Here is a 12,740-nt window from a genome sequence, read left to right as displayed (position 1 = left end):
CTGCTGACTACAATACACAAGATCAATGTAAGAGTCAATAGTACTTCAACTTCAAGATAATACATTTTCCCTCAGTAATATGACCTACCAATACATATATGTTTCAGTAGCCTATAGTTGTTTTGTTTAAGGATGTTACAGAACGATAATTTCCTTAAAACATGTTCTGCAGAACTGGTTTAAAAAATAGCCAGTACTGGGAAACAGTGAACTAGAGAAATAAATCATTCCACCACTGTACTACAGCTCCTGCCCCAACCTCTCTATTTCCTCAATGAGGAAGTCAATGTCAGACTTAGTTGCTGCAGGGTTTGAGATGACCATTCGGAAGAAGTTGACTTTATCACCCTGAGGCTGATATCCAACCATGGTGGTACCTGACTCCATCATCAGTGCTTTGATTTTTGGTGCCACCTTTATCATTAAAAAAAAGAAAAGAAAAGAAAAGAAAGAGAAGAGTAATTAAAAAATGTTATCATTTCTTTGTATGTCTTAATTGTATTTCTTAATTTCAAAAAAACAAATGGACATAGCAGAAAGGCACCAGTTTTTACTACAAGTTCTGTAACAGAAAAACCTTGGAAAACTAAATATGTAGGATTGGATATTTAAAGGAAGATTGACAACAATAATCATCATCTTGATTAACAGAATAATAGCAGCCTAGAGCATTCACTATGTAATAATTTTATCGATTAAATGTATGTATAATATCTTCACACAAAATCCTCAGCACGAAGAAATGTTTTCTGTCGTCTTACGAAAACCTACTCCAGAACCACCTTTTTGAGGGTAACAGATGTTATCCATGAGAATATTACGTTTTCTCCAAGTAATTTTCCGGGGTGGGGGAGTGAACAATGATGGAAAATTTTCAACAAGATCTTTCTCAAAGAGTATTTTCTGTTAGCATAAGCCATGGAAACTTTCCTGTAGTTTTGCAGTATTGTGCATTTAGGGCAATCTCACTTCCTCAGTTTACAAGAGATAATGTGCTGGCAATCTTAATATTTGGTATTGACTGAGCCCAGTTTTTCCATCCAGATCTTTCTCTTGCTCCCCTCCCTGCCAGCCAAGGTTAGATGTCTGGCTCTTGTACTGTTTTGTAGGATGCTTCATAATGTCCTCTAACATTTAACTGGGTCAAGTCAAACATTTCATCCTCCTTAACAGTCTTATCTGTCTTCCTCTTTCCTCTCTTTTTTGGCAGTTTCTTTATCTAACATGTCTCTGGGTTAACCCAGAAATTCCTGTTCTGTTCTCTCTCCCCAGTGTGATGCACAGATAAAATCTTCTACAAAACTTCCCAGGTTTGCCCATTCTTATCCCTTCCCAAACATAAAAAAATTCCAATTCATTTTGACAACTATAAAATCATTCTTTTGTCTCCTGAATGTATTTCATTCTAATTGTCTGACTAAAATGCTACTACAAAATTAATGTATTTCACTTCCCCCAAGTCCTAAGTAACCTGGTACTTTTCCTGGTGGTACATCTATGGCACATTCAATTCCCTCTATTATTTCTTCAAATAAATTTATCCCAGCATCCTCCAAAGGGCATAACTGTCACTGAAATGCATCAATGCATGACTAACCAAGCACGTTTAAAATCAAAATAAAGACCTGAGAAGGGCTTACAGGTTTCCACGTCCTTTACCTGTCCCCACATTTTCAAATAATCACCCTTCCATTTCTCTTGCTGATATGCTGTCCTATTCAAACACAACTGGGATGTCTTTGTGCCTAGCTACTTTTTAAAGATCCATAACACTTGGAAGCACAGAAGTGATACAAAATAAAGAGTAACTGAGTATGTTCTGTATCTGTTTCTATAGGGGAAATGTGACTTCAGCCTCAGCATAAAAAGGAGACAAAGCTGAACAAGTATCAAGGTCATTACAAGCAACTGGAGAACAGATATCCCAGAATTTGGAACCTGTGTCAACACACAGATGAATTATTGTTAATAAACAGAACACTTTGGGTTGAAAGAGTAGACTATATATTTGCATTTAACAAAAATACATACCCTGTGTAACTTCTCTCTTCTCTCGTCACAGTCTGGCATGCCCCTTAGACTTGGCGGAATATACCAAAAGCATACATTTGTATGCTCTGGCTGCAAAAAGAACCAAACACATACATCAATAAAACAAAATAATACAATCACACACTAAAGGCTAGTCAGTAGCATATTTTAGCACAAACATGAAAGACAAAACATAGTATTAACTTTTGTAGTTCTGCACATTGAAAGAAAATAAACAGATGACAGTACTGCTTGTTGCATCTGCTGTCTTAGATTCCTTATACATTGTCCCATTTACAATGTTTTAGGGCGCTAATGAAGTGCAAATGCTTTCACTTTCGTGCAATTTTATGAGGAATTGTTTTCCATGGTCGCAGCAAAGGCAGCCCAATTTTCCTTTTCTTAGTAAGAGAAGGAAGAGAGACAAAGTATATTTGCTATTCTATCAACCAAGAGATTTTGCAGTGGCACTAGCAACAGAACGCCGCACAAGTAACAGATGCTCAGTTACCTATGTTATAATGCAGAATCTCAGCATGAGTAGGTTGTATTAAGGTAGTCTTCACACCCTAAACTGAGAAGTCCTCTGCAGGAGAGGAAAGGAGATCAATCTGACATTTTTGGTATAAAATCACATGCATTTGGCCAAAAAACCACCCAGATGCCAATAGTCATGTAGTTCTTTAGAAAATAAGAGCAGTTTTGCATAGCAGGCTTGAAGAACTGTGAGAAGCGTGAGGACTGTTTTTGAAATTCCATACAGATTTGGCTCCTACACACAGGTTAAGTGAAAGAAAACTCACCTCCCCTTCAAAAACCATCTCAAATTCTTCTCTGTTTTTGATTTTAGTATAGAGATATTCTGCCAGCTCCAGGCATTTGTTGATCTGATTTTCAAATCCTACTGTACCCTGTTTTAAAAATAAAGTATTAATTATATGGTCCTTATATTATATTCCTTCTCCAGTGCAATCATGTTTTCAGACAGGCGTCACTCTTAAATGTTTTCATTCAGAAGACATTTAGCAATATTATTTCTTATAATTTAAAAGTAAAGTTAATCAACTACAAAAGCAACTGAACACAGCTTAACTGTAATAATTATTTACTTTCGGTGTCGTTTTAAGAGAATTTATCATGATAATAAGAAGGGGGTTTGATATTTTTAATACATTGTTTTTAGGGGTCTTTTTTCAATTTCAAAAAAATATGGCTTCCCACCTCTTGCTGAAAGACTAGGAACAGGGAATGGGAACTCAGCTGAATGTGTTAAGAGTTGGGATGTAATTTATTTCCTCTGAATAGTTTGCTAGAAAATTTTATTTCAAAAAGTCAGGAAGCAAAAGCCTGCAATGTTTGCTCGAAGTCATTTGCCTGCCTGCCTGCTGATATTTTGTCATATCTTAATTGTTTTGAAAGATCATAATCCCAGAAAAAGTAGATGAATGTTGATAATAAATAAGAAATAAAGAGTTGCGGGGGGGTTTTTAAGCACACTTTGTACATAAATGAAGACGTAAGGAAGGCAAGTACACTCTTAAATTATTGCATATTTGGGGTAAGTTCTTTGTACTGAATAAAATGATTGAAGGTGAAGTCAAAAGAATACTTATGGACAAGGCTGTATATTTCTACTATAAGGACAAGAGTATGATCACTCGTGGTAGCTAAAGCAGAAGGAAAAATTTCCATAGCTCCTAGTATTTTGTTTTCTTAACATTTTTGTAATATAATTATGCAATCTGCTAGAAAAAGGTTCTATCCAATACCTCAATGAACTCAGGTCCAAGAAAGCTCAATCTGACTCAAGACCAAATAGAAGTTCAAAGTAACTGATTTCTGGATACATTTAAATTCCAGATATATGGATGAACTTAGCAATTTTAATCTGTATTTTTTTGAAGAATTACATCCATAAATATCCTACTTCTGATTTTAAATATGACTCGTATCCATTATGGTTTCCATTGTATTTTTTTTCTTTATTGCGAAGTGTTCTACTTCTTTAATGAGATCAGCTTATCAGGTGAGTAAATAGCAGAGGCAGAATCCACATGCTAGTTTTAACAAAATGTGTGCAGATGGTATTTAGAAAAACGTTCAGTCTGTGTTTTGATGGTCTGTAGTCAGGACTTTGTAATTAAAATCATAAACAACATACTTGAAAGTTGCTAGTCACAGTCCAATTCTAATATGTTATAAGCATTTTCATGTTACTGGATTACAGTAATGAAAATACTTTTTTTGGAGCAAGAACAGAGTCTGAACTGAAATGTACTTGGCCTAGTAATCAAATCTATGCTGATTACTAAAGTAATTTATAAGTATTACCTGTTGAAGTGTTATGTTTTGTTTCCTGAAGTAATTTTAAAAATAAACAATGAAAGGTCTGCAATCTGTTTAAAAGTAACTGCGTATCTACAGTTCTGTTACTTTCTTCTCTTCTCACATTGAGGAAATCTGCATGAAACCATCATTTATCATCATGGGTTATTTACTACTGCTGTCTAACTCTCATCCAAAGTGAAAACTGTTTTATGATTGTCTATTTTGCCCTTAGATTTAATCTCAGTTTTATATAAAAAGATTAGACTGTAGACAGGTTACCCAACTGAATTCCCATTTTGTCAGCAAAGAAGCAAGAAATATAGTAATAAGATGACCACAGATAAAGAAATAAAAATTAAATGTGTTTTCTTCTGTACAGAAGCCCACACTTAAATTCAGCCATCGAGACATACCACAGCAAACCAGGGAATCGACTGTTAAATCATTAGTTGGGCAAAGCTTTTTAAGAAAAAGGCTTTGTTTTCAAATATAGAACCTATGCATTGAAACCTGATGCTCAAGAGACCCTTGTCAGACATCGTCTACTCTGCTATTACTACAAGTCATCTGTCATAAAATACATATGGTAAGTGTATAGAATCACAACAAAAGACCATTTCAGTGTCCTGCCCTCACTGATTTTACTGCAGAACTCATCTAGTGACTTAAACCTTTCTTCTGATTTCCAGTGGAATTTATTGATGGTTAACATTGTTCTACAAGTCAAATGGTTCTTTTCTGACTTAATACTTGGATACCTGTGAGTTTAGGGATTGTCATTATACAAACATCTATTTAAAAAAATAAAGCATTCCATTACATATGACTTATAAATTAAATACTTCTCTGATTTTTGAGCTGAATGTTTATTATTTACTTTTGCCTTCCACATCAACCAGAATTTGAAAATGTCCACATGTCGACCACACTGTATTGCCTTATCTCCTGTGTCATAGGATACGTCATACTGTTTGTCTTGCTGAAAGAGATAGCCTGCACACATTTGATTGCAGCCTTGAAGTATACCCTGTAACGAAAGACTTATGACTTACATGGCACAAGTGCATATGAAACTGTATGCATTAGTACTATATATTTAAGTATTTCAAATATATGCAGAAGAATTGTTCTTTAATCAGCCAAATTATAAAATACTGACCTTGTTTTATAAACCTGAGCCACAAAAATAATTTCACAACCTATGTTTTTACACACCTACACTTGTAAAAACATTCTCAGATTAATTTGGATTCTTAGGGTTTGCTACAAACTTTGTCCACTTCACTTTGTAGGGCAATGTTCTTAAAACTTAAATTCGATGTGTTAAGTCACATATTAGACTAAAGCTGTGGTCTCTCAATGCAGCAGACAGCTACAGAAAATTAACAGAAAAAAGTAATTTTTTGCATGCTTCAATTTTATATATTGTCCAGTTTTATGACAACATTAGTGATAAATGTAAGTACAAATTACCTAAACCAGCAGTTTTTTGCTTACAAACAACTACGGTCCACAGACCAATAGAAACCTATGGATTACCATTAAACATCTCTTGAAGGAAACACAGAGGAGTAAATTCAGTATGTTACACAGTAGTCTTACACATGCAACATTTCTAAAGCGGTTTGCATCTCCTCTACAGGTTAGCAGTTGTTCTCTGAAGAAGCTCAGAGACACTAGTCTATCTGATAAATATAAAAGCACCTATCAAAGTTCACATATAGATAACAAAAAATGTTGCCGAAATCCAGCAACAGTTAACATAATAAGCATGCACACCATGAAATCATGGCTAGTGCTTTCCTCCAATAGTTGTCAAAGTGTTTTATAAAGGGACATAAACACTGTAGCCTTCAGTTTAGAGATGGGTCACCTGGAAGACCAATAGCAGACCTACGGCTGGAACCCACAACTCCTTCATCCCGCTCTATGCATAGAGACCACTTCTTCAACTAATCACTTCTAGTACTACTGGTATGCCAGAAATTAGTAGACAACAGAATTAGTCCTACCCACAGATAATATGATTCTTTTTTATCATCTAAGGAAAATACATATTGCTTAAAAAAATTAAGACACTCCTCTTGCTTTCTTTGATGACAATGAACAACCTAGAAGAAAGCCCTAAAAATATAAAAAAGCAGCATGTTTTCTTTTCAACAGAATTGAGAAACTTTTAAACAACTGTGTAATGTGAAGAAAGCTGCTTTTTACTTAAGCATTTTAGACTGTGACCAATTACTAAGACCAAGGGTGTATCACAGAATCAATGGAGCAGATGGTCAGATGAAGTATATTAGCACACTTCTAGTGTTATTATTAGAACATGCAAAGATTCAGTACCTAAAGACCTGACCCACATTGTCTACAGCTTTAACAGAAAAACCCCCAAACCAGAACAGATAAAACAACTTCCTAAACCAATGTAAATCCATATAATTATTCCTTCCAAAAGAAGTTTTGAAATTAAATGAGTTTTGCACTGCCCTCTTAAAAAGTAGGGGTTTGGGGATTTTTTAACTGCTTAATTATTCAATATAAGGCAGACCTTCTCCCGGACAAGAATGGCAGAACATTGTAACAACACTCCCATCATCTTGTGTGGATTCCAAGTGACTGAGTTGGCTCTGAAAAAAAAAATTTCACATTCAGATAGGTCTAGAAAACAGAAACTTAACCTGGAGCGGTCACCTCTGTTTTCTGCTTTCAGCTAGAAATGGAGTTTTGACCGTGATGATTTCACTGTGGAGATTATTACCGTCTCCAGTGTCTTCTTTCCCAGCCATACTGTCCAGGAAAGGAATTTTTTGTGCATTAACATTGCAATGTCAGACTTCTGACTAGTTTATATTATCACTAATATCACCTAATTGGTGTCAGACTATGCTGATTAGCTGCTATACGCACTTCATCCCCAGAAGACTCCACTTCTAGAAATAGCACTAATAAAACCAGAAAAACCAGTCTGAGGGGTTGTGTCAGTTCAAGGTACTGACTGATGTCAGAGAATTAAGGGAATAATATGAATTCTGGGAGCTGCTGGAAAAATAGAAAAGACAGGAAAAGACATTCCTCATGCTTACCTGCTTTCCCAGTTAGAACCACAAGAGGCCTTTTCTGTACCAGCTTGTCGAGCCAACAGACTGTTAAAGGCTTTACATCACAATCACATCATTCTCTACGTAAAGCTTAAAACTTTTTGTGTGTAAACACAGGTGGATGCGCAAGATCACCTAATTTACCAGCCAAACAGATTAGATGTTCTGTATTTTTAACATATTATCCCAGACAGTTTAATCATGACACTAAAATAAATATGCCAACATTGCACATCCATTGACCTCTTTGCCTTAAGTAATTAATTACCAGATGTCCCTTGATTCACTGTGTGTTCCAGAGAAGGAAATTGTATAATTGCATTTCACAGGCTATGGATGTATTCTCACAAAAAGGTTGAAAGAAAATTCAAAGATATTTCCTTCTCTTCTGTACCCTGCTCTCAAAGGACACAGACACAACCATACTTCCTCTGTTCTGAGCAACAAGTGAATCCTTATTCCAGTCTGAGGACTGGAGACATGAAGATTCCAGATACAATTCCAGTCTCTGTCTGTGCTGGGTTAGACCATAGCATCCCTCAGCTAAAAGTACAGCGCAGTCTGTGCTGTACCTGGGGAGATCATAATCCCTCTAAAAGTTCCTGCTTACGCAGCACAAACCAGCAGGTATATAGCTCAGATTTAGGAGGCAATTATACTTTTGTAAACTTCACTAATAGCTCAGATGGAGTAGTCAAGAAATAGGAATGTATAGAAGAGCTCATTTCTTTTTGAGAACACTACGGTTTCAGTTTATTACATTTATTTAATTTTCAGGGTTCCAAACAAAGCCAACTTCAAGACTTTTTCACAAGGAGCATTAGGTTTATTTTAACATGAAAATGTCACTCTCTACCCTGTGCAGCCAGCCAGCCAGAAGCTATCCTACCATAGGCAATCCCAGCTCTGAACTGTGGCAGCATGCCAGTCCTTACATGCCACATCTCCAGGCAGGCCGAGTGTGGCCTGAGTGTTAGCAATAGACTCCAGCTGGAGCCCATGACAGGCAATTACGTGGTACATGTGAGCCCCAACCCATGTTTGGATCTGTACGGCTGACTAGAAAAGAAATAATATCATGCTTCGTGGCCTGCTGCTTTCTGTATTTGCTGATTAATTGAGGGTGTTAATTAACACTTGGGTTGACCTCAGGTCAAAAGAGGTGTGCCAAACTACTGTGGCCAAACCTGTGTATCTTAAGGGAAATACTTTACAATGCTGACTTCATATTAGAGATGTTGCCATGACATAAGTGGCTAGCAAATCGGACTGGGCAGAGGTTGATACGATTCTGTCAGTGCGGAGTAGTCTGCCACACCAGACGCTGCTGTTCCTGCAACACAAGGGTCCACATGGCTTTCCTACCAGTCCTTCTGTACATTGTTCTTTATCTTGGACTTGTTCTTCACTTGCTGTATGAGATGTCCACCACTAAGAAAGTTTGTTTTCCCTAAGGAAGAGCATTGCTTACTGCTCTTATTTCACACCTTTACAAAGAGCCCGTATTCAGCTCAGTGGACTCAAGGAAGCAACTTGGTGCTAATTTGTGAGTACATGGGCAAAGCTTGTTTCAAATCTTTTTTTCTTCCCTGGAAGCTGATATCTGCAATGATGGGAAAGGTCTTATGTTTCTGGTTCTTTACTGTTTTTCTGATTTTTATTCAGAGAGGCAGCCTTTTATCATAAAGCATTTTCAGAGGAAATATAGAGACAAACACACCCATGGGCTTATAAAGAAAGCATCTTCTACCGACTAGTCTTGTCATCATTGGATACGAGAACAACTGTGCCAAAGACATGGGACGGCTCCTGAGTCTGAATGGTCAGGGCCAGAGGAAGGGTCACACTTTCATTCTGCTATCACTTCCAACACAAATGCTTTCCCTTTTTAAATTTGGTTCAATTAACTACTTAACAAATGGTGTCTTATGGTCCCAGTGGGCATCTTGGTAACCTGCATTATGTGCTCTTTTCTGCAGACTTCATACTGAACTCTGCAAGAGCTTCCTGCTTGTTTCACGTAATTCCCACATACAACCAATTCATAGCCTCCTGTGCCCTGAGTTGCAGCGGGAATCCATCACTCTTTCTAACCTCACTGTAAGTTCCCTCAGTTTTCAGCTGGCTCAGGCTGTACCAGCCCTGTGCTACTGCAGTCCTCTCCAGCCTTAAAGGCACTGAAATGTACCCCTAAAAATTGCTGCTAATTCAGTCTCTACCATGTGTTCTTCTCTTTCTTGAATACACATATATATATGTGTATATAAATAAGCAATAAGCAAGCATACATAATTATAAACTTTCACTTACAGAATACTGCTTTTCAGGCAGAGCATATACTCTTTATTTTCTGGAAATAACTGCAAATATCTTTCATGAGAGAATCTCTACAAATTCCCACCATGTCATGGCTTCCCATCGTGGGTATTCATGCTCAAACACCTTCTGTGGATTCATCATTTCTCACTGCTATACTCAAAGCCTGACATTCAGAGATTGTCAAGTTCTCACACTTCCTCAAATCCTCCTTCACCCACTCCCAGACTTATGATCCCTTCAAAGCTATGCATAGAATAATCTCCCTTCCTTTTTGCCAAGCAACATCCTTGTCCTCCTTCAAATCTGCTGAAAACTTACCTTCCATCAAGCTGTACATCCTGTTTTCTTCTGTAGTATTGTTTCAATCTTTCTAGTCTGAACCTTTCCTGTCTGTCTTGCCTTTGTTTAATTTAGTGTTTAAACTGCTTAATGCAGCAAATTAATCTTTTTACAAATTTGTGAATTGTCATGTACCTTATGAAAGGTAACAATAACAACAATACAACAAATAAGCACTGTGTAGTACCTTTCTATTCCATTCAATTTATGACGATGCTTTCGGGACATTAAGAGTCCGCCTCCCCAGGCAGCCTAGAAGAGACGGGAAAAAAGAAAATATTCATTGTTTTGGAAAGCCTTATATATTTTAATCTACTCAGGATCTAGTAACAAATATTTTAATTCCAGACAAAACACGTGTAAATAAAACTCCTCTTTTGCCCCAATAATAGCACTTCATTTAGTTACTTACATCTACGTGGAGCCAGAGGTTATACTTTTCACATATATCTGCAATCTCCTGTATTGGATCGAAGGCTCCATACACTGTCGTGCCTGCAGTTGCATTTACGAAAAGAGGAACGTATCCCTACAATAAAAATTTAAAAACTAAATACAAAATCCAGTCTCTTTCAGAAAAAAAAAAAAGTTAAAATCATTTTAGAAATGTTGCTGTCCTGTTTTTTGGCCTAAAAATGTTTTTCCTCCATGTGAAAGGTACAAACAAGCAACAGTAGAAACTAACAAACTGTACACATGGTAGGAACAAACTCTGGTTTTATTGCACTGTAACTTCACAAAATCAACTAGTCAGAAGTTGAAGATATTATTTTATCTAATCTCTCTCAGGAGATTCAAACGTTATGGTACATGACTAGTAATAGTGAAGTTGAGGCTTTTACAGCAGTATAAAGGAAAATTAATTAAATGTGACTTGTAAATCATGATTTGGAGGCTTGAAGTTGTTAACTTAGTCTTTATCTACTAAGAAACAGAATAAAACAGAACAAAGTAATCCAAAACAAAAGCAGTAAATGTGGAACTATCAGATTAAAGTGAGACAATTTTGAATTAATGTGAACAGCAATTTCACAGAGGGCCCAAAGTTAAAGAAGTTAAGAAACAAAAAAAAATCTTGATTGCTCTAATTTTGGCAGGTTTATACAAAAATAAATGAATTTTTCATTGCATTGATTCAAGCAATAACAATGAATGCCTCAAAAAATTAAACTTACTGGCTATATTTATGAACCCTGCAGCCTCACATTTGAAATACGTGGGAATTTTTAGGACTTTAATAGAATTTTTGATGCTTTTGGCTAAACTTTAATGGTTGGATAAAACCAGGTTTCATATCATGTTTTCATACATTTTTCCATATATTTCCAAAAAGAAAGCTGATTTTTAAAGTTACAAAATACAAATGTGGTTCAGGAGTTAAAAATACTTTGTTTTTAAACAGTAAATGGAAACCTTAGCAAGAAATACAGATAATTCCCTAAATGATACATGACTGTATAATTAAACAGCTGAAAATATTATTATAACATTTATATCATTATAATGTTCTCTTTTAACGTTAATCCTCAGCCTTCAAAGAAAGAGGTAATTTTACTAAGCCAAGCAGTTAAGCACTGATTTTTAAAAACACAAACCTTTTGTTTTGCTTCCAAAATTTTTGCCTCCAAATCAGCTGGTATTATTTTGCCTCTGTAATTATTGTAGAAACAGAAAGACAAAGAAAATTAAAGAGTGCATATGGAAATAGCTACAGTTGAAATACTTTAATAGGATTTTATCAACAGGCCATTAGCAACTTGACACACTGTACTGAACTAGTCCTTACCACACAACATAATGAATTTAACAGACAAACACATTTAATATCTCACAACCTTAGCATTCATCCTACCTTTCATTGCATTTTATCAAAATCACATTGTCTGTTCCAAATCCAAGTGCAGCTCCAGCTTTCTTTATGGAGTAGTGACTCTGCAGTGAAACAAATACAGATTTAATGGAGTGGTTTTTTAATGATGAAGCATCTTCACGACACATATCAATAAATTAAAAATTAGCAGAGTATTAAGCTCACATGTTCCGAGGTAAAAAGAACCAGTTTAGGGACTGCTGCCATGCCTTTGGTTTTGACTTCAGGGAAATACTTGTAGCGTGCAGCCATTATGCTGTACATGTTGGAGATAGCTCCTCCTGTGAATGAATAAATGAATGCGTAATAAAATTGTGATAATGAGAAAAAATGCATATTAGACCAAAGACAAAGACCCATTTGCATTATGCAGCGAGTGGCAGTGAACTATGAAAAAATAAATCTCTGAAATGCACGGTCATCTGTCTAAACAGCATAAGGACAGACCCTCTAGAAAGTCATACTGATAGACAGAATTTCCTATCCATCATCTCTTTCAAATGCTAACATTTTGTAACACATTCCTAAAAAGTTCAGCTTTCATTATGCTGCTTTTGCATGACAACTTCTTTGTAGCAAGAATAACAGGAACCTAGCAAATTGTCTGAGACTGAAGAAATTTCACATACTGGATAAGTGCAGAGTTTGTTCCTGTTTACAGTCTCTCACTGTAGATATAGAAGCAGATGCTTAAAGGTAGATTTCTACAGCCAAGCTAGTTATTTTAAGCTTCCTTATATTCAGTTAAGGGAAAG

General features: G+C 36.1%; 1 protein-coding gene across 1 annotated transcript in view; it reads right to left on the bottom strand.

Annotated features, from left to right (window-relative positions):
• The window catches only part of GAD1 (glutamate decarboxylase 1 (brain, 67kDa)), a gene marked incomplete at its 5' end in the record, with an annotated part of 18,997 nt that continues 6,257 nt past the window's right edge, over nt 1-12,740 (bottom strand). Inside the window, 10 exons of the mRNA XM_010133798.1 lie at nt 1-414; nt 2,032-2,121; nt 2,835-2,942; nt 5,237-5,386; nt 6,908-6,986; nt 10,303-10,367; nt 10,528-10,644; nt 11,711-11,765; nt 11,968-12,047; nt 12,151-12,266. Coding sequence (XP_010132100.1) covers nt 241-414; nt 2,032-2,121; nt 2,835-2,942; nt 5,237-5,386; nt 6,908-6,986; nt 10,303-10,367; nt 10,528-10,644; nt 11,711-11,765; nt 11,968-12,047; nt 12,151-12,266 — 1,034 coding nt within the window. The remainder of the gene's footprint in view (nt 415-2,031; nt 2,122-2,834; nt 2,943-5,236; nt 5,387-6,907; nt 6,987-10,302; nt 10,368-10,527; nt 10,645-11,710; nt 11,766-11,967; nt 12,048-12,150; nt 12,267-12,740) is intronic.

The sequence above is a fragment of the Buceros rhinoceros genome, unplaced genomic scaffold (assembly GCF_000710305.1).
Source record: "Buceros rhinoceros silvestris isolate BGI_N320 unplaced genomic scaffold, ASM71030v1 scaffold19343, whole genome shotgun sequence".
NCBI classification, from domain to species: domain Eukaryota; kingdom Metazoa; phylum Chordata; class Aves; order Bucerotiformes; family Bucerotidae; genus Buceros; species Buceros rhinoceros.
The sequence above is the reverse complement of the archived record's forward strand: the minus strand, read 5'-3'. Positions and strand labels throughout refer to the sequence as shown.